Here is a 24,627-nt window from a genome sequence, read left to right on the forward strand (position 1 = left end):
TTTTTCTCAGTCTTCTGTGATGAGTTTCATAAGATTCATGAAAGGGAGTCATGCAGTGGTGCTCCACTGGTACCTGTGTGGAGTCCTTAGGTGCCAGCACAGTGGGCAAATCTGTGAAACAAAATTACAGTGCAGATTTGCTCCAGTTCATCGTGACATCTCTAACAAAAAGGCACTTTCATAGCTTGTAGTGAGCTGCATTCTGGCAATGCCATTATGGTAGGTTGCAGAAAAGGAAACAAGATAAGTGTCTGAGCCTGTAAAGTACACAGGAATCCAGGAGGATGTTTAATACGCATATTACCTTGACCACGTTCTTACAGTCTTCTGGGAATATATATATCCAGTATCAGAAGAGATTCCTAAGTCTTTACAAGCTCACCTGCTGTGTGCTGCTTTTGGATACAATTTCTTCTGTCAGCTTATATTTTGAAATCAGCAGGCTAATTTACAACTACATTGCCAGCCCTGACAGATATGTGCAGCCTTTTAGCCAATAGAAATTGTTAATCTGATTAAACCTCTGAAACTTTGCTTTCTTTCTTCACAGAGCAGCCTCGTACTGAGTCCGAGTGGGAGAACAGCTTCACTCTGAAAATGTTTCTTTTTCAGTTTGTCAATTTGAACAGCTCTACCTTTTATATAGCATTCTTCCTTGGAAGGTAGGATTGATGTCCACACTCTCATATGTGCAAAACGAAGTAGGGTGAAGAAATAAAATCATCTGTAATGAAACAAAATGCGACCACATATTATCACACATCTCAAAACGCAAATTCCATACTATCAAAGCAGGACAAATTGAAGTTTTATTTTCCTTTCAGAAACCCAGAAACAATCGTAGTTTTCATTTCCTAACACCACATTGGCTAATGCTAACTTTTAACAATTTCACTACTTTGAACGGATGCATCCCACAATACTATACATGCAAGTCACTTCACTTTGTTTTAATGTGTATAATTTGTACTGGTAAGTAAATAAAACTTTTTCTTTCAGAATAGAACAGAATAGTTCGGTTGTAAGGGACCTACAATGATCATCTAGTCCAACTGTCTGAATATTTTGCTGCTTCTGTTACACAATTTGTAATGCTAAGAGTGAATTATGAGCTAGTTGGGATTTTTCCACAGAACATGAAATTATATATTATATATATACACATATATATGTATGTCTCTTTCTGAAAGTCCCCTAAAAGCAAAAGAAGAGACTCTGAGTAGAGAAAGCATAATTAGACAAACCCATCAGTATGGATTATTTGCATGTGGGCATCATTTTGGGAGAAAACATGGGAGAATAGTAAGAAAATTATGTTTTCCTAAGGAAAACTAATATTTTCACTGATTTCACAGAAAGGCAGATATCACAGCCCCCGTTACAGCATAAGGAAGTGGACTGGCAGTTGAAAACCATTTTCCAAACTGACATGAACAGTTTTGTTCAGATTTTCTCTCTTCTCTGCATATGCTGAATATCCAACAGCAGAGTATTTGGTATTGAAATAAAACTGGAAGTAAAAATATACTTAGCCCTTCATGGAAATTATTCCAGGAATCCCCAAAAACATTTTGCAGACATGCAAAAATATATAAGATGCATGACATCTTTTATAGTTGTATCAATCACGCTAAGATGACATTAAATTAAACCAGTGTGAGCTTTCTTCTGCTACTGTGAACAGACTGCTTACACAACATAGTTGATGTATATTCCTGTGTTAAAGATTTACAGGACACCCTGGTGCCTACTTAAGGCTGATAAACCGGTGGAGACTGGAAGAGGTGAGTGTTCACTAACTGTACACTGATTTATCTACTGCCCAAAGATGCGGTGAATGCAAGCAGAGGCAGACACTTCATTCTATCTAGGTATTTTTGAGTCTGTTATTGGGTTTTCAGCTGCTGTCTAGCTCCACACTAACACCAACATCTGCTACAAACATCTGCATATTGATATATATGCCCTTTTCAAAGCTAGCAGTTTTAGTGTTCGCATCACATTTGGATACTTAGATGGTTTAAACATCACTCACATTTTTACATTGGAAATATTTCATCCTTGAAATGAATCAAAGTCAGATATGAATCTGACAACTTTTTGCTTCTAAAAAAATCCTTTCTTCTCAGCTTTTCCAGCCTTGCTGATCAGAGAGCTAAAATAACAAAATAATAACTTAAAAATTCAGACACATAAAATGTACTTGGAAATTGACCAAAAGATCTGAACAAACTTCCCAAAAGAACTACTGGCATAGTGTTTCATATCTATAAGACCAAATGGATTTGAAGAGCAATGAGAGGTTGGATTTGCAAGTCACTCAAGGACAACTCCTGGTATTTTTTGGCAATACATTCAGAATTCAAAAAGCATTGGACAGTTATTGGAGGTGAACAGCAGCAGTTTCTGGACCAGTTAAGTAGTTTCCAGTGCTGCTATCTGCACACTGATATCCCATTGTTTCTTTCCTGCTTCACAGCTGAATAACTGAAAGGACTTTGCAAATATATGACAAACGGCAAGTGGAAAATGCAGGTCTTACACTGCCAACGTGAATTTACAAACACTTACAGATATATAAATATCTTGGTTAATAGAGGTGATCCAAATACTAGTTAAAAAAAGGAATAATTTGAAAAAGTCATCCTAATTTTGAAGTAGTGAATTTTGTACATTCAAGGAAACTTGATAAATGGGCAGACAGAAATTCACTAAACATCCCTCCAAGTCTGAGAGGGGCTGAGCTGACCTAGCAGCTTGCTGCTGCCAAAAGAAGACAGTTTGCTCTTCCTTTGAACCTTCCCCCAGAACTTTGTTCCTTCCTCTTCCTCTGCACTGGCTCTGGCTTGTCCATCCCTATGAGGAGCCTATTCAGTTCCTGTATCCCCAGAAAACTCTTCCTTTTTCTGGCTGAATGAGTTTTCTAACGAACTACTGGGCTGAATCATCTCAGGGATCAGTGAACAGGGGAAGAACCTCAGCTCTCTGCAGAGGCAGAGATGGGAGGAAGAAACAACCAGGTCTGGGAGGGAAACGCAACAGCGAGGTGCTACAGGTCAGTCGTTAGTGGAAGCTACTATTAGTCCCTGCTATTTTGCTTTTCTCAGAGAAAAAAAAAAAGTCTAATACTAAAAGAAACATCTACTAAAAAAGTCTCGATTTTATTGACTATATCTGTGCTAGGACTTATTAGGAACAGACTTTAGAATATAATGCCCAGATATCCCTCCAATAGCCCTCTCTTCACCTGTTGGATGAAGCCAAGTCTAGGATATTTAATAACACAGTATAGTCCAGTGTCCATGGGCATATTCAGACCACAATTTATATATTAATGATGTTATCGTTGTAACATCACTGCTGCTTTATTAGTACTGCATCTGTGTCTCTCAGGTTATATTGGCTCATGTGAATAATTCCTAAAAATCAAGGTTGGTGATTTAATAATAATGCCAGAAAAGTTAATTTAAAAAGATTATATGAATAATTATCTGCCACCCTCTTAATCTAAAAAGAAGTTGAATGAGGTCAACAGAAACCTCAACAGGGATCCAGGTTCTAAGCACTATATAATGCAGTATGTATAAGAAATTCATATAATATTTTGTTACAGGTCTTAACTAATTTTTCTTCCTAAAAGTTAGAGAAATAGTTCCACTTCTATGATAGTGATCTGATCAACATATACATAATACCCAAGATTTAACAATACAGCTTGGACTCCATTGTTTGGATCAGCAGAGTCAATTGTGCAAAATGCTGTTTGAGGGCAGAAAGGTTTTGGTCCTTTGATGTTTCTCCAAATACTAGATGAAAAAGCATATAATTGCCTGAATTTGTACTAGTTGAGCATCTCTCCCAAAAGCAGCACCACTTCTTCAAGGCCTGGAGCCACTGCTAAAGCAGTCACTCAGAAAGAGACACTAAGAACTGTTGTTCAATAGTTAGAGTTTTTTAGTTCTTCAAGAAGATAAGAGCTTTGCATTGTCCACTCTGTCGTAGACATTAAATAGTACTCAATAAACAGTATTAGGCATATCCTCTAGGCATAAACTGTTTGCCTTTACAGCCAGGAGGAATTTTTTCTTCATTATTTGGCTTGATGCACAGTCAACCTCCCCAAAAACTATTCAGATCGTTAGAGAAACCTGGTAGCCTTTACTTTTGTCCCACCCACAGCTGCACAACATATCAGAAGCACTAATGTGAAAACTCCATTGGTTTCAGCTGATTCTGACCTCTGCAGAGAACTAGATGTTGGGCTTAAAAGGCTGATGATATGATACAGTCTCGTATGTTCCCATGCATTTATATTTAAAAAAAAAAAAAAACAGAGAATGCCATTTAATTTTATTTAAATAAATTATCTATTTCTTGTCTTTAAGAAGTGCTTTAAAACTCAGCATTATTTCTGTTTAAACTTTTATTTATTTTTTTCTTTAGTGCCACCCTAGCGGATGCCTTATTGATCTCTGTATGCAGATGGGTATTATAATGGTGTTAAAGCAGACCTGGAATAATTTCATGGAACTGGGCTACCCGTAAGTGAATACAATGCCTATGATTCTGTAGGTTACAGAAGAATATTAAGTTTATGCTTTCCTTATGACTGGTTACATAAAAGCAAGACACAGTAGCCGTTACAATAGAAAATCCTCCCTAGGATACAGAACTTTTAAGACAGATTTCCAAATGTATAAATGGTGTCTGGTTTTTTTTCACATTGGACATAGTTTGCAAAAGTGAAATGGTAATGTAAATATTAACAAATAAATAATATATGGGAAGTAGTTGATCTGACTACATTGAATTCAGTGTTTTAAAACTCCTTTAAAATTACTGTAGGACCATTGTATACCTTACACAGGAATACACAATGTTATATGTATCAGTTTTTAGCTATACCAGCAAGTTCTAAATTGGATTTCTCCTTGCTGGGTGATAAAAGATGCCTGAAAGGGCTGGTATCAGGTAGAAAAATGCACTGCTGGCATATAAAATCTCAGAGATGGAAAAACATACTGACTGGTACATAGACAGGTTCCCTGGTGATCTTCAGGATATTATGGAGCTGTGCCCTAGCTAAAGAGGTTGATGGTAATTAATTTCCTATTGGTTCATTTCCTATTGATTAGTATTTAATGAACATGTTTAATATGATTAATATGAACAGTTGATGCTAGAGGCATTGTGGCAGGTCATCAAGGGAAATTAGGAAGTGTGAAAATACAAGAGATAGCTGACGTTGTCAGAAAGTTTGCCCTTGCAAAGTTCAGAGAGATTTGCTCTACTGCAGGATCCACAGCAGAGTTAGTGCAGAATTTGGTCCCTGAACTGCAGAAACATGTTGCAGAAGCAGTTTCAGGCAGCCTCAGTGCTGATCACATCGAACTGTAATGAGAATGAAGTAAATGATTTAAATGCAGAGAGTAATTGGCAATCAGGTACTCAAAGATTGCTATCTCTTTGTCTTTCTGGGTTTGTGCCTAGCACTGCTTGCCAGGATTTTGCAGCTGTTAGGGCTGGAGGAATTGGCCAGGGTGGGGAGGAGGGAACAGCAGCAGCCATTGTTGATCCTTCTCCTTCTGCTCCCTGTCTCTTTTGTGTAGTTTTCATTAGAACTTTCTGCTACCTATTAATAGGGATTTTGAAACTTAATAAAGAACACTGAAGGGGATTTTTAAAAGTGACTGGAGGAGACAGGAGATTGTTTAAGAAGAATTGGTTTAATAGGAATAAACTGCTTCAGGTGCAGTCAGTCTCTTTAGAGTCACAACAAAAATCACAGTGCAAAACACAGTCACAACAATGTGAGATGCTTCAGTCTATTCTGATGAGAGATGTATTTGCTCTCCAATCCACCTTCTAGCCCTGAAATTCTGCAGACAAGTGCATTTCCTTTTTTGTGTGAAAAAATTCATTATAATTTCTGCTAAAAGCATGATCAGAGCCCAATACCATGTGGATGGCCTGAGGATCTGGAGGCAATGCTATAGTCTGTAGTAGAACATCACAGCACTTCCACCTGTGTGCTGGCTACTACCTGCCAAGACCCAGGCAGAGCCAGCCCTGCGCAGTGCCAAAGCCGATAGCAGAGTATTTCCCCATAAGACAGCCCCAGGAGAGGAACACCAGCAGCCTGTTCTGGAGAGGGTTTTTGCACCATTTCAGGGTGGCAGCCCAGCTCTGGTGCAGGTATGTGCTCCCACAGGGACCATAGAGACACGCAGGGCAAGTCAGAGATGCCAGTGGGTGTTCCTTGGTGACACATTTCTGACTGATACATGTGGCATTGGCTTCTCTTCTGAAATTTCTGCCTGAGAGTTAAAAACCAGGTGTCAAAGCTATCAGAGAGACCCCAGGATATGTGCTAGAGCATCGATTGTTCAATGGTTACATTTTTAATACAGCTACCGGTATGTCGGAGTGGTGCTTCTACTTCATACAAACACCACCCTGAAACCTTTGAAAGTGCACCAGTTCTCCTCTCCTGCATGGATACATGTGCAATAACTAAGAAACAAAGTATAAATTATTACTTCATTTGGAGATGGAAAACCCCAATTTCAAGTTGATATTTTTCTTGGAAGAACAACGTACATCCATATTAAAACCACATTACATCGTATTGCTCACATTTTACTCACACATAAATCAGAAAATGACTTTTCTTTGAATTTTACTAGGAGTCTTAGATATTTAGTAACACTGGTTATGGGTTTCCTTCTCTCACAAAGAAGGAAGCTAACTAGGATCTGACTCCATGTATTGGTCTCCCACCCACCTCACCTCTCAATTGGCTGCCTTTGCAGGAATTCAGTTCTCAGCCCTCTCACTTTCTCACGGGCAGGACACGAGAAGCAAAGTCCCAAAGGGTGCTGTAAACTGCAAAGATGTGCCCTTACCTGTTCCACAGCTCATCAGTCACAACCATGGTCACTCACAGGAAAGGTCTTTTTAGGCTTTTTATACATTAGTTTTATCAGATTTTGTAACCAGAATGTATAAACTAACTAATACCATATGGACATATGGTTTTATTTAACAATCTGCCCATATTCTTGAAGAAACAGAACACGCAAATTATTTCAACTCAGGATATCCCATGCAAAGAACTATCAAGGATGATTAACTGAAGTAATTGCTGCTGCTTAGGACAAGGTGACTTTGAAGAACAATTGCATCCTGGAAAGTTGGCAACACAAAACTCTTGCAATCAAGATATATCTGATACTTGTTGGACAGATAGACAAAGATATGTCCTTAAGTGAACTACCTTCATTATAATACTAAAAATCACACCCCTCACACCAGATACCCCGGCCCACAAAAATATCCTTTCTCAATGAGCATGTGTACTTAACCAATAAGATTCTGTAAGCATTAGAACCAATAAGATTGTGTAAGCATTAGGTTGATTACCATCCAATCAGTGTTAGAGGTTCAGAATTTAACAAATTAATATTCATGTAATCCTGTCTAAATCTGATTGTGGAAGCCACCAATGGGTGCTAGTTCATGTAGCACCCAAACTTGCAGAAGTTTGTATTAAAAACAATATCTTACATTCTTAGACTTTTTCTTTGGTTTTACACACTGGGTAATGGATTTACGTTTGAGACGACCCTAGTGACTGGCCACAAGCTACTAACCCCAAGTATTTTAATTATTTCTTGTACTTCCAAATTTTGGCTTGGAGCCCAAGCTTGTACTTCTAAATTTTTTTCTTGCACTTCTAAACTCTAGATTTTAATGCCCTGCATTCAGTTGCACCTACACCTCTCTAGAGAAGACAGGAAAAGCTATAACCTCTCTGGTAAATGGCCTGAATGGAAAAATAATCTTTAAGCTTTAAGAAAACAAGCAATTGGGCCAAACCCTTATCCAAACCTAGTGGCCATTGGCCTACCATTCACAGACCAGACCAGACCACTATGAAGGCAAGAAGCAAAGCACAGTCCAGGAAAGGACTGAATTATTTGGGTAAGCCATCGCCTTCTATCTTGCTGAGACAAAGGGGTCAACCAAAAGTTTGGAGAAAATATCTGTTGTGGTGGGGCTTTTCCCTCCCTCTGTACTAATTGTAACTCGTGTCCTTTGTTGGCCATAGCAGTACAACTCCCTGTTCTGGAGAGGCAGGAGTGTTTATTTCAGATGTGAGGACTCATTTCTCTTCTGGTTCGGTGCCTCCCACAGTGCCCTTACATACGCATTTCTTCAGGAACAGTACCTTCCTCCTGAAGGTACTGCTCCCCAGTTTCTCGAGGTGGAGACAGCTGTCATGTCAGCTATCCACCTCCGGGCCACCATGTGTTGTCAGTAGTCCTCACCTTATTTCTGCCTTTTGTGGCTCTGTATATTTGGCTGCAGACACCATTCAAGGTTGCTTTTTCCCTTCCGGGATTGCCTGGGGACTGTTCCTTTGCAGAGTGTAGAGCTGTGTAGAGATGCTGACTGGCACACAGGAAGGGATCAAGCAGCATTACCACTCAGTGTACTGATTTCTTAATTAGAACTCAACTATTTCCACACAGCATTGCATTCTGCTGTAGAAACAGACCCTGGCATTATTTGCCATTCTGTGTAGAGAGAAAAGAGGTAAATAAATAATGTAAAGATGTCAAAATCCCTCCACCTCTAACAACATCTAGGCCTGGATTACAGCTCATCAGCTGTGTCTGTTTTCATACCTATTATGACATGTCATCAGCCACATATATTACTAACACTTTATTTTTCTGTGCATTGGGAAATTAATGCAACAAGGTATGTTGCGCACACTTAGCCTCTTCCAATTTTGTGATACATAGGCACTAATATTATTTACCTTGTTTCTTTAATTTAATTGAAAACATAGGCTAATTCAAAACTGGTGGACCAGGAGAAAACTACGACAAGAATATGGCGCACAGAGAAAAACAAGCTTCCCACAGTGGGAAAAGGACTACAATCTGCAACCTATGAATGCTTATGGGCTCTTTGATGAATACCTAGAAATGAGTATGTGTCCTGTTTCCAGCTGGGATGGAGTTAATTATCTTCTTAGGAGCTAGTACGGTGCTGTGTTTTGGCTTTGATGTGAGACTTTTCAGTTCCTCAGGCCTTGCTAGCAAAAAGGCTGGAGGGGCACAAGGAATTAGGAGGGGGTGCAGCCAGGTCAGCTGACTGGAACTAGCCAAATAGGTATTCTGTACCATGGGACGAACATGCTCGGTGTATGTATGTATATATATATATATATACATATACCTGGGGGGTTGGCTGAGGTGGGCAGGTCATTGCTTGGGGACTGGCTGGGCATCGGTCTGCAGGCAGTAAGCAGCAGTATTGTGCACCATGTATTCCTTTCATCCTTTCCCTTCTTTTTATTTTTTGGATTTTATTCTTTCCCTTCCCCTTTTCATTATAACGGTTATTGTCATCATTGTTATTATTATTCTTTCATTTTTATTCTATTTCAACTATTAAATTATTCTTATCTGAACCCTTCCTTGGGTTTTACATTCCCTTCCAACTCTCCTCCCCATCCCTCAGGGTGAGGGGTAGCGAGCAAGTGGCTGCATGGTACTTAATGACCAGCTGGGGTTAAACCACGACAGTCGGGCATTGACCTTTGTTCTCTCTCTTTCACTAGATTTTAATGTTACTGCATTTTTAGTTTTTTTAATGTGGTCTGGTGTATTCTTTTAATTATTCCTGTATGAAGCTAATGAGGCTGCAAAATGATTTTCATTCTCACAGGTCAGGTGAGGAATGGGAGTGAGTTTGTGAGAACCAAACCAAATCAATGCAGCTAACCACACTGCTGCTGGTTTGCTATCTCCACATTTTTAAAATCCAATAAACAAAAAACATCCACAAAACACTTCTTATTCTGGCTTTGTGTGGGGAAGGTTGTTTTCAAAACCACAGCCCACCTCTTCACCTGCATACATTTCTGAATAACTTTATTACTGTTATTTACTAAAGGAAGTTCCCTTGGGCTTTTGTTTTTAAACTGCATGGTACAGACCTGCATCTGCATGTTTGTTTATGTTTAAAATTCACCATTGTTTACTACCTCATGTTTACAAAATAGCTTGCTGTCAAAAGGCATTGCTCTATCCAGAGGAGAGCAGAGGGTAACTGCTCAAAGAAATGTTAAAGAACAAGAACATTTGCCCTGTGTGACTGAACTGCATACATCACAGGTTTTTGTTTGTTTTTTTCTTTTCTCCCTCACACAATTCTTTTCAAATTAATGGGAAATATGACAATCTGAAAACCTGCCCCTAGAAACACAAAGTTTCGAACTGCTGCCCATCTGTACTATAAAGAGGAATGTGTTCAGCCCTAATCATTGCAGCTATTGAGAGATCCTAGTTGATGCTGGACTAAAAATGTCCCTTTCGAAAAGCACAGTTTGTCTACCTACAAACCACATTCCAAATATACAAAACAAAGTATAGATGTTCTCTCCATTGCAGGGACAGATGTGCACTTGTTCTTGTCATCCTTGCTCTGAACTTTTGGCAAGGAATTGCTGTAACAGTGTCACTAGATCATTGTATGGTACAACATAATAAGCAACGTTTGTATATTTATATGTAATGTTTGGATGCATGTATGATTTGGTATCTTAGACCTTGGGGTGAGATTTTAACAGTCATACTGTGATCTTTCATTTTTTTCCCTAGTTCTTCAGTTTGGGTTCACGACCATTTTTGTGGCAGCTTTTCCACTGGCACCACTTCTGGCCTTACTTAACAATATTATTGAAATTCGGCTTGATGCATACAAATTTGTTACCCAGTGGAGAAGGCCTTTAGCTTCAAGAGCTAAAGATATAGGTGAGCAATTTGTATGTGTGTTTGTTATGTGTGTGTGTTATTTTTAAGGCAAAGTATTGACCACTTAAAGTCAGAGCAGATTAACATATTTTCAGTAGTCTTCCCTATTAATAACACACAATTTGATTGTTTCAAAAAACTTCAAGTATCTGATGCCGATCTACTTATGCAATTAATAGTCTATATTAGAAAATGTATTTTAATGATTTTCTGGGGGACTTAACAGCCAAGATGTTTTAATAAAGTGATCAGTGTTCTCTGCAGGTTTTTTCTTGTGGCAGACACAGTGTGAACACATGCTGCTGCTTGGGTTTAATTCAATAACCAGACAGAACAGCTGAAACATGAAAGTCAAATTAAAGCAGCCACTATCCTGTAAGGGACCTGTGTGTTTTATATTTACCTGGCCAAAACCAAGTGACCCTGTGACTCAGAGGTTATGGCCGCTAGGTCCCTGGTGGGTCACACAGGGTGGGTCTAGATCCCTAGAGACAACTTGCTCTCAGTGAGGCACACCTACGTTGCTAAATACAGGGTTCACATAAATTTGAGGTCACCTAGCCACACACACTACTGCAAGGGCTCTCTGAACATGATTTGACTATGTCCTTGAAGTGTGAAAAAGCAGAACATCTTTAGGAAGGACTCTGTAAAACAAAATCATCTGCACAACACTGAGACCCTGGTGTCTTTGGAGGGGTAAATAGGATACCTTGCTGCCCATCTGCATTGCAAAAACCAGTAGCCCACACAATGAAATAGCAGAAGCCCAGCCTTTGCGCTCTCTGAATGGTCTACCATGCACCTAAAGTCTGCATCCTAAAGCTTTTTATGTAAACAGAGTGGATCTATGAGTTTAGGTACAAGCCTGGACATCAGCCAGTACACAGCATACACTGCAGACATAATTCCTGGAAAAAACCCATACATAACATAGATAATAAAAGCACAGAAAAATAGATGTTGTTTTTTCAGGCCAGCTAAGGTGTGATTTCCCAAAGTAGGTTGCATTTGCTCCCTATTCAGCGAAGTTTTCAGGGACAGCTTGATGCCTCATTAAAATCAACCAGTATGCCTAACCTTCCTTTGGTGTGGTCCTCACGACCAGAGTTGCTGTGTGCCTGTACCACAAGATCTGTCAGGCAGCTGAGGATGGGCCAAAAAGCCAAGGTGATGCCTAGAGGCTGTGTGCCATTGTATAGCATTAGCATGCCAGGAAGATTTTGATGCTGATAGGTACGTGCTGACCAGCTGTGCACAAGTTACGCACACAAGGCTGCTGTGGCAGGCAGATCATGGATTGCATGTACTCATGGCTGCCCTGGCAGACCCTCCTCAAAGGCTGGAGGGAGGCTTACAGTGTTTCTTAAAACTATTCACGTGATGATGTGGCTTGGTGGAGGCAAGGCCTCCATGAGCATTTTTGCAGCTTTCTTGAGATTATTTGCAGTATAAACAAAATAACTGCAGGATAAAGAAAAATCTGGTCCACTGATATCCTGCTGTTCAATATGAAAAATTATTTTTACTCAGTGATTCTTGGATAGAAACCACATAAAAAGACCTTCAGTGGTGGGGATAACGGCTTCAGAGCATGCAGTCTCTCAGGCACTTTGATTTTTCTTTTCCTGGCACTAACATACTCTCCTTGTTGAACAGGAATCTGGTACGGGATCTTGGAAGGCATTGGAATTCTTTCTGTTATTACAAATGCATTTGTTATAGCTGTGACATCAGATTTCATCCCTCGTCTTGTTTATGCTTATAAATATGGGCCTTGTGCTGGCCAAGGAGAAGCTGGACAAAAGTAAGTTTTTCTTTGGGAAAACAGACGTGCATGAAAATCACTTACTACTAGAATAGATACAGCAGTACTGTCTGTATGTTCTGATTTTATTAGCCCAAATTTATTGTTTGTGCTTAGGTAACAGATCTCAGCCATACACACTGATGCTTTCCATATTCACAGAATGGACTGCTGAGTGACTAGTTTATGTTAATTCAAGGAAAAAATGGCAGAGCTGTTATAGAGATTTGGGGTGTGTAACAGCATGCTGCACAAGCTGCACATCCCAGCTGGTGTGCATGGATATGACCCTCTTTTCATTATGAAGCAATGCTGATATTTATCAGTTATGGATTTAATGAGCATTTTTAACTTATTCACTAGACTTTTTTCCCTAATGTAGTATTCAGCATGCATTGCTCAAAAAAAGTAGTAGCTAACAAGAAGCAATTCCCAACTAATAAATCCAGATATACTTACAGAGCAAAGTAATTTGTTTTTCTTCTAAAACTAGAGTCCTTAGATTAAAGCTTTCAGCAGACATTTGTGAACTGAATCCCTGCTGCCTAAGTGGATTTTCTTTCAGCATTGCTAAACACTGAGATTACATTAGTGTGTGCACACTACCAGCAGGTATGGGTATAGTTGCTACACGGTGACTTGTAAAATCTAGGCTGTTGGACACTGAATCCAGCTGAACACAAATAGCCATCGTTTGCAAATGATCTCCTAGCTGCTCCATCAGCAAGGATCCTACTGTTCAAAGAAACCCAGGCTAAACAGTAGACAGTGACAGAGAGCTTACCTTCTGCTATTAGACATATGGCAGATGGATTTTTATTCCCTGCTACAAGAAGCGAGTTCTTCTGTTGCTGCTTTTTTGCCATCTTTTGGTTGTCAATACTGTTTAATCGTACTGACAGAAGAAGAAGGGCAGCTGGTGTGGCAGCTCCTGATTAGCAGTGCTGCTAACTTGCTGTCCTGCAAGGAGTTTGGCATTTTAGTCAGTGCCAGGGGAAATGTTCCATTTATTTTCATGAAGAGTTAAAGTGTAAAGAAAGAGTCTGTTGCCAGTTGCTCCTGAGCGTGTGCCTCTGCTTGTTCCATTATGAAAATCCATAGGGCATGGAGGCACTGTCAGCAACTCTCCTTGCTACTGATTTTCTCAGGACCACTGTGCATGATAATACACCACCTTCAGAAATTATATTTTTATGAAGACTCAAGTATGACTCAGTGACTTTGAAACTAGTTCTGTATGGGGAAGCAGCTTGGCTCACAGGGGAAGCTCTTATCTTTTCAGAAACCTCTTGTACAGTGTTTTCACACTTTGCTGCTTTTCTGACTGAATTTCTAGATTAAACCATCAGATAGTAATCCTTTGAAGGAGACAACTTGGATAAAAACTATGTCAGCATTCTGGATATTGTTATTAATAAGTACTGTTACAAAAGCAGGAAGCTATTCAGAAATCCACAGGAATATTGAATTTTCTCGAATTCAGGAGTCAAGAACATCTGCTAAGGAATAACTTAAATGAGAGAGGTGCTTTTTTCTTTCAAAAAACCATCTGTAGGTATTAGATCCATATGACACCCAGTGATACTAGACAAATACTGTAATTAAGTTAAGTTCCAAATCCAATCAGTATGGAGATTTTGAGACAAAGCCAGATGGGGTCTAAATGTAATTTCTCAAAGACTATAAAATCCATAGTTAAAAAAAACCAAACAAACAACCCTTACTGTGCATTATACTCTGCACCAAGCTGAGCAGCACGCCTAGACGTACCTGTGCTTGGACAGTGCAGAGTGAACAGCACAACACACTTGCTGTATCTCTTCTCAGCTTTATTAACACCAAACTTGAGCCTTCTAGTGAGTCCCACAGACCTTCGTTAGGCGACATACATTCTTTTACTCAGTGTTCTCCAAACTCTGCCTGACTCTCCCAGGGCTCAGCCACCCTGGGATCTTTTAGTACTGATTTCCTCTGATTGATTAACTGGACATTTTTTTAAAAGCTGTTTTAAGTGTGCTGCCTTTCCATCTGATTTAATGTCCCTTTGTGCTAGTACCACAACTTTGTGCTAGTAGTCCCTTTGTGCTGGTAACAGTGGGAATATTCTGATTATCTTCCTTAAAAATAAAAATTATTATTTTCTCTACCTCTATTGTGTGACCTTTTAGGTGATTTTCTTTTCAAAAGTAACCAGTCTCAGTCTTCACCATTTCTTCTGCCATAGAAATCTGCCATTGTTTCACTTTTATTGTCCAACTGACCTACTTGAGTATTTCTTTTATATTGCATCAACATCATTTTCAAACATTAATAACCATCACAGTTATACTCTTGATTTCATGAAACCCAGAGAACATCCTCCTGGGTACAACAGTTAATAGAAAAACCTTGCTGTGTCCTGACTACAGGATTTTTCCCCTCTAGGTGTATGGTTGGCTATGTTAATGCCAGTTTATCAGTATTTCTTGTGTCTGACTTTGAAAACCGTTCAGAGCCAACATCAAATGGAAGTGAATTCTCTGGTTCACCGTTAAAATATTGCAGGTAAGTACCTGATCAAAATACCTCTCTGCTTTAAGGCACTGTAAGGGAGAAGCATCATGATAAATTTGGGATTGGAACTAATTTTCAAAACAAAAAAAAACAGTAACAGAAATAACTGTGCTATTCAGGGACATGCTCATGGTGTGGCTTTGCTGTTACCTGTATGATTCCTTAGATACCAGAGAAGCCAAAAAGTGACAGGTGTTCCTAATGCAGGATTTCTATGGTGTCATGGCTTGAATCAGACACAACCATCATGGAGAAATGTGGTATCAAAGGGCCAATAACAGGTGACTGATTACTTAGGTACCAGTGAGATGAAACTGTAATCAGATTATATCATAGCACATACACGAGGAAGTCAAGTTTGCACAGAAGTGACCACACTCCATTTCACATTGTTTGCCATAGCACTGTTTAGTAATGTTTTGTAATTCTTATCATTCTTTTCCCCCTCTTTAACTGATTTCTTCCCCACCTTGAGGCTGATGCTACTTAAAGCCAGTGGTGGAAATCTCATCAACAAAAAAAGTTGTCCCTTCAATAGCCCATAAACAGAAAACTATTTAAAATGGTGTAATAAATCTCTAGAAGATAAATCTGTTCTTTTGGGAGACACGGAACTGTTATATGTATCTACCCTTGAAAGAAAATTAACATCTTACTTTCTTCAGCTGAGGTTATCAGCTACTTAATCCACCTGAATTCTGCTAAAACATCAGTAATTTTAATTGCACCTCAGGCCAGATACTGATAGTGAGGTAAGGAAATATTATGTTCTACTGTGCAACAGTGTAGGCATTTTTCCTGGAAGGCAATCTGCCTGAGCAAAAACCAGTGGCCGTATTCAGCTACTTTCTGCTTGTCTGGAACCTACATGGTGCCATGTTATTCTCATTGTTTATAAAAGGTTTCCCCATTTATTCATGTGTAGTACTTGGTTCCTAGCAAGTAGAAAAAGGAGACATGCTCTTCTGACTTGGGACTTGGTCCAGAGACTTCAGTTTTCAGGATGATTAGTATACTGTAAAATATCCTAAACTATGAAGTCAGAATGCTGCTTGAAAAAGAGAAGATAATCTCAGTTTTATCAACTTGTACTAGAGATAGCGCAATTTGAGAGGTTTGTTGCTGACTAAGACACAGTTTATTTCATTTTGTGTAGCACCCTCTGCAATCTAAGAAGGTGAACCTTCAGGGAGAAATACAGATTAACATAGAGATGAAATAACTTCATTTCTTTTGCTTATCTAAATTTTCTTTAGTTTCTTAAAACTAACAGAGATCAAGCTTAATTGTATCATTTACTATAGTATTTTCAATATTTTTTTTTGTAGGGGGTTTTCTGTCCCATCCAGGAAACAGATTAAGGAGAAAACAATTTTTCCACCGCTTTTAAATTAAGTTTCTGTAATAGCATTTTGGAATGAACATACTGCTAGTAAAAACGGACTCCAGAATGTGTGACTTTGATTCATGATTTGTTAATGTAATTTTGGAGTCTTCCTGGATCCAGCTTTCACAATAAATCTCTCTAGTTACATTACTGAGACACAGAGTCTTTAAAAAAACCTTTTGTGGGACAAGGCAATAGATCCCTTTTTTACACATCTCTTGCCCTGTTGGTATACCAAGACATGGATCCTGTCTTGGATCCACTAAAGTCCTGGATCCACTAAAGTCAGGATAAGTTATGCTTTACACCAGGGATGGCCAACAAATTGACAAAGGGCCAGAGGAAGCCCATGAGGCTGTTTTATGGGAGGATGGTCAGGATGACAAAATTGAGAGCATTTATGGTTTTAAATTGACCTTGTAGTGGGAAGAAAGTGGTCCTTAAAACAGCAGAGCATCCCACCCTGCTCCATGTTCTGAGGAGGTGCTGCAAGGCACACACGTTGCACTGGCAAGGAAGATGCTGTAGGGTCAAACTGCTGGTGCTGAGCACCCAGCATCCTTTGAATTTGCTTCAGCAGTTTTGCTTCAAACAGGTACTGGCCTGGTCCTTTGCGCTGAATTTCCATTAGCAGCTGGAGCGTGAAGTGCGCTCCTGGAGTGCGTCTTACTGTTAGGTTTCATCTGAAAATAAGCCCGTTGGGGTGAACCAAAGCATAGCAAGTGGAGGTGATCAGGACACTTGCTTCAAAAGCATACACCCGAAGTAAAACACTAGTGTTGGCCCAGCTTAAGAAGCAAGCAGTGTTCTGGTAACTTGTACAGTTTACAACGAGATAATTTTGGTGCAGAAAATGCAATGACTGAGAGCAGCTGGATTTTAGATTTGCCTTGCTCCCAGGCAGCAGGGCAGGAGCTTGCTAACTCCTTTACTCTGCTTGTCTTTCAGGTACAGGGACTACCGAGACCCTCCGCACTCCCCAGTGCCCTACGGTTACACACTGCAGTTCTGGCACGTCTTAGCAGCACGGTTGGCTTTCATTATTGTATTTGAGGTCAGTGACCATTCAGGTGGCAAAACTAAAACAACAAAATTAAACAAATTTCCCTCTGAAGGTTTTTCATTAGGCTGATCTACGATGGCAGCTCTTGAGCTTTTTGTGTTAGTTTCTACTGTTTATATTGTGCTTTGTATTCTCAGATCTGTTTTCTCACCATTCACGGGTATTTAGGTTCCAACAAAAAGGGGAGTGCAGCACTCTGAAAACTATAACAGTGACTTGCAAACAGGGGAAATAATGAAGCTTTTGTTTACTTTCTGAGGTCTGGCATTCATAACCTGTTTAGGCTGGGAGGCTGTACGCTGACTAATGTGTAAGGAAGGGCTGAAAGAACATGAGATAAAAAGATAAAATCTGAACTGAAAAAATGAAGGTAGTTTAAGTTACAGTATTTACTTAGATTATTTTCTCTGTTTTTTTTTAATACCATTCATTTCCCCAGAATGATTAGCATCACAAAGATGATGGTGATGAAAAGAATTTAATACCTTTGCCAGCATTCATAATATTAGTCCTTACTGTCAGTATCTCAGAAATCTTTAAGACAAACTGGAGAAGATAATACTAACTTCCACATGACTGGTATTCCTATGACAGTTTTGAAGAAGGGAGACAGGAGGGTAGATAGATAGGATGAGGTCATTTTAAAAAAATGCAGCTCTTAAGGCCTGAATTTCAAGTGTCTGAATATACCTGCCAGAAACCAGGAGCTCAGCATCTCTCCAGCACAAACAGTTGGAAATGCCTTTTATACTGTGAAGAAGCCAAATGGGGAACAAATAATTTTTTACAACTCTTTACTTAATCCGCTACTCTGAAATCATATCACCAGGGCATCCAACACAGATACAGAAGCTGTAATCACCATAAATTATTGGCATAATGTTCATGAGCACATACTGCATTTCTGACTCACATTACTGTGTAGATTCATTCTGAACGGAGCTTTTGAAACACCTGTTTGGATCACAGAACTGGAGCATTTCAGTTAGAGGAAAGGTGAAGGGGAAATACTTTCTAGAATATTTATTGTGTAGGAATGTCTTGGCAGCTCAGCAGAAGTCCGAGGTCTGCAGAGATTTCCCCTGACAGTTATTTTCAGCCCTTCCCAGATGAAGAGGGAACATGGCACTGCAGGCTGGGCTCTCTCCTTCCTCTACGCTGCGCCAACTCATTAAAGGTTGGTCCTAATGAGATCGGCTCTTCCATCATCTGCACCACATTCAGGGAAACATTAAGGGAAAGAAAGAAAAAAAGATTTGATAGAGGCCTGCTAGGCTTGACCTCTTTGTTTCTTTGTTTCTTGAGGTACTGAAAGCCAGGGTATCAGACTCCAAAAAGGACTACAAGAATGGCTTTGGCAGGTCAGCCTAAGCAGTTACAAGGTTTAAGAGAGCCTGGCTTCTTGATACATTTGTCATAAAGGCAACATTTGGCAGCATGGGAGAAGGGCAAAAATGACTGAGGCAAGAAAAATCAGCCCTACTCAAGTCTCAGTGCCCAGTCCAATTTGCAACCTACCGTGGAATAGCTTTCTGTGTCTGCCCAATACCTGCACAAAACATTTGACTTTGCTTTGCCCCAACCAAAGTCATAAGCTGGCTCATAGCTGGCTCCCTCAATGGCAGCCACTCTGTTTATTGGCACTGCAAACTTTCCTTAACTATATCTATAAAATCAAAAAGATAATTGCAGCAGAAACATTCTTTCTGCTTCTCTTTCTGCTGTCTGTCTTTCGCTATGGAAAACAGTAATGGGTGTATTGTGATTGCTGCAGCAATTACAGTAAAAGATTGCACTATGAGATAAATGATTCAAGGTGGGATTTTTCATAAATTAAGTAATTACCTAAGCTCAGGCACCTTTTTGGCCCTGCAGGTGTGGTTATCTATATAGCTATCTTGACCTCCCTCAAAACCACACAATTTATTTCCTATCACTGCAACAGGAATATTTGTCCAGGCTAAACTGACAAAAGAAGCTTTTTTTCTTTTTTAGGTTTGGCAAAAAATCCAACAAAGTATCACAGGTTTATTTCTCATGAAGGAAGAATACATGGGAAAATGCGTTACATTGTCTTTTCAGTGGCTTTCCAAGGAAAGGTTCTTGGAGAAGAAGAAACTTTTATTTCTCCAATCTAGAATGAGTGTCCTTTCTTAGATGGAGGATTTTTGTTTCTCTGCTGCTCCTCTCAAGTAGTGTCAGAAAATCTCCAAGCAGTGTTTTTGATCTAAAGAAGGACACTCAAGCAATCCTTCCCCATCACACTCAAGCTTTGTTGTGGCATGCCTAAAATAGGAGGGACAAAGGATCAGCTACCTTGTATTTAATTATGATGTTTAGTAAATGGGAATCTGTCTTTGGATGAGAGATACAGTATAAGAAATATTTTATTTTGCATAGGTGATTCATTGGTTCCAATACTGATGCAAGGGTTTTCTGGCAACAGGAAAGTATTATATTGTTTGATCATCCTGTTCCTGCAGAGCAATCCACTAATTGCCAGGCCCTGCCCAAACAACCTTACAGCAATTCATGGCCTCAGGGGGTTGAACACACAGGTCATACAACAGTTTTGAGGCCTTACTTGAATCCAGCTGCTCATAACCTTTGCTGCAATCCATACTCCGCTGATTTTGCTGGAGTTCTTTTGTGGGAAAAAGCTTTGTGCTTTGGTTTCTTCAAATTTACTAATGAATTTAGTTCTAACACAGTATCTTTTTGTGAACTGGAAGGAGAGGGTTTTCAGAAGATATGGAAAGTACTTGTTTTCTTACTAGGATTTTAATTTTTCATCCCTTGTTTTCACAGCACCTTGTCTTTTGCATAAAGCACCTGATTTCCTACTTAATCCCAGATCTCCCAAAAGACCTAAGAGATCGGATGAGGAGAGAAAAGTACCTGATTCAGGAAATGATGTATGAAGCTGAACTAGAACGTCTGCAGAAAGAGCGGAAGGAAAGGAAGAAGAATGGAAAATCTTATCACAATGAGTGGCCATGATGGGGTGAGGAAGAAACTTCTTAAAAGAAGATAGGAATTCTGTTTATAAAAATTTCCTGGTTTTCTACAGTGGAGAGTGCACTGAAAGGAATAGTCAATGTTGTGTGCACTTAGCGTATGTGCACCCATTTCAATAGGGTGCATATTGTCATAGCCTTGTGAAATTAGAGGTCTTTCAAGGCTTAGTCTTCTCCAGAGCTAGAATGTCAGCATGAGCAGTTCAGACCAATGCTTAAGTCTCTGCACTCTTTCCAGGAAGCTTCCAGGCCCTGACTTAAATTCAAGGCCCTGAACTTCAAAGCAGTTATATCTTACAATGCTTTACAGAACTCGGTGATCTTACGGTTCATTCTCATGACCAAGTTGCTTCTTCATAACCAGGGACTGCACCTTGGCAACATGGCAGTATTTGTCCATATCTGTGGCTACCACTTGCAGCACATGCATGGCAGCACTGCCCTCTTCCACAGTGGACTAAGCTGTGTTAGCTTGCATTTACTACGAATTAAGGTCACCTATGTGGACCGTTTCCATTAGTTCAACAGTGCTGAAATATTTTTTAGGAGGAGATGCTTGATCATGAGTCTAATCAACTCAGTCTAACAATGCTGAAAAATTTAGGTGTGCAGAAGCACTGACAGATAAACCAAGCATCTAAATGTGGCCAGAGGTATCTAACTGTAGGGTCATTTATTTGGAAATGATACTGTGAAAATTTGGTAATATATTTTAAAGATTTGAACAGTGCCTTTTCAGCTATAGGACTGTCTGTCTCTGAGGGAAACAAATCAGGCTAGGGCATCTTGCCCAGAACTGCCTGTGTATTTTTATTACAGGATCCCACTGAGGCCTCATCAGGAATTAGGGTGTATGATACACATAACAGAAGACAGCCTGTGTATTAAAGACCTATCTGCACAAGTATAAGAGAAAAAAACAACAGATGAACAAGGTCAGCAGAGCAAAAGAACATAGTCATCCAGAATCTCTACACTTGCAACATTTTCTTTATTCGTCCTTCCATTACCTATGAAGGGGTGGAGGGGAAACAAAACAACAGACCTGTAGTATGAAACAGCTTGAAATCCTTCATGCAGAACAATTCTGCACAGGCTGCAGAATTAGACTGGGGTGAAGTAGGCCACTGCCTATATCCTTTTGCAAATTCTAGCATTAAGAAATTAAAAATTTCCCATATCATTAACACAAAATAGTGGAGTTTTAGGTCTGAAGACTGAAGAAGTGTTGGATGGAGCAACATGAATCAAAATACTGAGTGTTGTGAAAGCTCTACCACCTTTTGCCTCAAAGTGATAACACTGCAATTCTTGCAGAACTTGCGGTGGCATAATCAGCCCCATTACAAAGAAGGAAGTTCAAAAGCCAAGACTGTAAGAAGCCAAGTGGAAGCAAGCCTATGTCCTGGTGAGGATGCAGCTAGAAACAAATACTGGAGCTGATTCATTTGCCTAGCCTTTTTCCAAGTGGAGGTCCATGAAAAATATAGTTTTCTCAGAAATCTTAAGGAATTGTGACCTTATTCGTTTGAAGATACTTAAGAGGGAGGAAAATTCATCAAGTTGTTTCTACAAGTCTCCTCAAAATCATTCAATAGAAGAGCTAGAATGTGCCCTTCTGGACAGACCACACAATGCAAGACCCTACGGATGGATGCCTCAAGCTCAGAGACCCTTGCACCAAGACCCCATATTGCCAAGTTAGAGCTATTAACTTCTTTCCGCTGCAAGGGAGGACTGTGCTATTTCTGTGCAGGAGAAGGTTTTAATGAAAGGTAATATGTCTTGAGGAAGGAGAGGGCTGGAAGAAAATGTATGCACCGTCATCTGTGTGGCCACTGCCTGCCTACGCTTTACTTCCTTGCAGCAAGGAATCTCCTCCAGTAATGACCCATCACCCTACATGAAGAGGACAAATGGCACAGCAGCTCCCATTTATCAGGTGCTCCTGGCCCAAGCCTGAAGGTCCCATGAGGAAACCAACGTAAACACTGAAGGAATTTCAGGACTAATCTGTTCTCTGTTGATACAGTGGCAAACTGAGCGGGGAGCACCACTAGTGGTTGTGGGGTGTATTCCTGCCTAAGGAAGAAGTGAACCCGTTCATCTTTGCTGCAGCTTACAGCAGCTGTGGACACACCCTGTGTGGGCAGTGGAGAAATGGGGGTATTTCTGTCTCTGCAAATAAGGGACGGGGATTAGGCAATGTCATCCTCCGTTACACACATGCCAGATGGATTAGGGTTTACCATCCACCACCTACGGGTATGTATTGCACTTGCAGTCTGGGGACTCGGGCAGGATCGCTGTGCAAAATCACATTCAGACCGAATTCATGTGAGCAACTGGATTAGTTTGCGTACCCTCTGTTTAATATCTAAAACAACAGATGACAAGAGCTTAGAAACCGTTTGCTAAGTAGTAAAGTGAGACATGAGTCATACATAAAATCAGTGTCACCCATATGAGTGTGAACCTTTGCAAACTCCTGCAGCAAAATATAGCTTTGTCTATGTAGATCTCAGTACCTTCCGAGAATTGAACTAAAACCTAGTAGAATATAAACCGACTTCCACTCCAGAGGAACCACTGCAATATACTGTGTCAAAACAACTAAAGCGCAGCAGAAATACAATAGATGATAATTGCTTTTGAGACTAGTTTTCAACATAGGTATATTATGATGAATTTTCATGACAATACATTGCTAGAAGTTGTGTCCTGTTCTGCTCTAAATAAGAACACAAGTTGGTTGCTTACCAGGCTTGTGCTGAGTATGACGCTGAAAGGGGCTCTGACCTCCCTGGCAGACCCTGACTACATTTCTGTTATTTAATGTTGACCTGTCAGTCAACTCACCAGGGTTTCTGTGCTGCTGGTCTGCCGGATAGATTTCCCTTGAGTCTTTCAGCGCTACAGAGCAGAACACTCAGGAAAGATGACCCCTTTATTTTATTAATTAGGAAAATATAAATAATAGGTTAATAATAAAAAACGGATTTTTAATGGTCTCTAGATAGCAAATTGATGCCATTCCCTTCTTTCTGATCTGATGATGGGTTTTGTTTAAACCTCCAGGTGATCATCCTATATGTTGTTTACTTATTCCAGCTCCACAAGAGCACTACCTTCAAGGGAATGAGAAAAAATGCAACCTCAATGCATGCCACAGACATTTTACATAGCAAGCACTACAGCACACATCAAAGGACTTACTATGAAACCATCTTGCAATCAGCATAGGATTGATCTTCATAGACCACTCTTGACAGCAAGCATGTACTTCATGGGCAGTTACACATCAGTTTTTAAAACCAAGGAAAAAAAGTTGTATATTGGGACTTTTTCAGCCTGTTTGCTACGTTTTTTGCATTCTGCCCCATGTTGGTTTTACAGATCTTAGAATAAAAAAAAAAATGTAAATGAACAACCTGGATACTTTGACATGAGAAAAATCCTAGGTATAAAACATCATCTGCATTCAAGCCGCTAAATATTACAACAGAAACCATGTTTACAAATCAGTTCTTTTTTATTTTAAACCTTTCTGATGGGACTTATGTTATTTACCATATATATATATATATATATATAAAGTATATAGAGAGATTGTTTATCTGTAAATAGAAAAATCCTACAGAGAAGAATGTCAAGTTTTCACACTTTAAAAAAAATCATCAACATAAAGCCATGTTTAATGCTTGTATAATGTGATGCAATAAACTTTAAAATAAATTATGCATATGAAATATTTGCTGTTTGGCATTCATGAGTTATTTTCTGTTTACCATATTTGTTCAGCAAGCAAACAGACCAGTCAGGTGGAAGCAAATTTAAATGCAGACTAAAAAGGACCAAAATCTATCCCTACTTTCTCTCTGTGGATCCTTTGTGATTCACATAGCCAAATATTGTTCCTGTTGCGGTTCTAGTTCTTTTTTTAATGTTCCTACTTGTTTTGTTTCTTGACC

At 39.6% G+C, this 24,627-nt stretch overlaps 1 protein-coding gene across 2 annotated transcripts in view; it reads left to right on the forward strand.

Annotated features, from left to right (window-relative positions):
* Positions 1 to 24,627, forward strand: part of ANO4 (anoctamin 4) — a 227,652-nt gene extending 203,025 nt beyond the window's left edge. Inside the window, exons 20-29 of one of the 2 annotated variants that reach the window (XM_080394148.1) lie at positions 551 to 662; positions 1,727 to 1,784; positions 4,444 to 4,541; positions 8,858 to 9,000; positions 10,677 to 10,829; positions 12,489 to 12,636; positions 15,061 to 15,180; positions 17,525 to 17,630; positions 20,448 to 20,643; positions 21,476 to 24,627. In XM_080394148.1, the coding sequence (XP_080250274.1) occupies positions 551 to 662; positions 1,727 to 1,784; positions 4,444 to 4,541; positions 8,858 to 9,000; positions 10,677 to 10,829; positions 12,489 to 12,636; positions 15,061 to 15,180; positions 17,525 to 17,630; positions 20,448 to 20,639 (1,130 nt within the window). In that variant the 3' untranslated portion in view covers positions 20,640 to 20,643; positions 21,476 to 24,627. Of the gene's footprint in view, positions 1 to 550; positions 663 to 1,726; positions 1,785 to 4,443; positions 4,542 to 8,857; positions 9,001 to 10,676; positions 10,830 to 12,488; positions 12,637 to 15,060; positions 15,181 to 17,524; positions 17,631 to 20,447 lie in introns of both variants that reach the window. The other variant, XM_080394147.1, reaches the window with a different exon arrangement.

This window comes from Falco punctatus (genome assembly GCF_963210335.1).
Source record: "Falco punctatus genome assembly, chromosome: 6".
NCBI lineage: Eukaryota > Metazoa > Chordata > Aves > Falconiformes > Falconidae > Falco > Falco punctatus.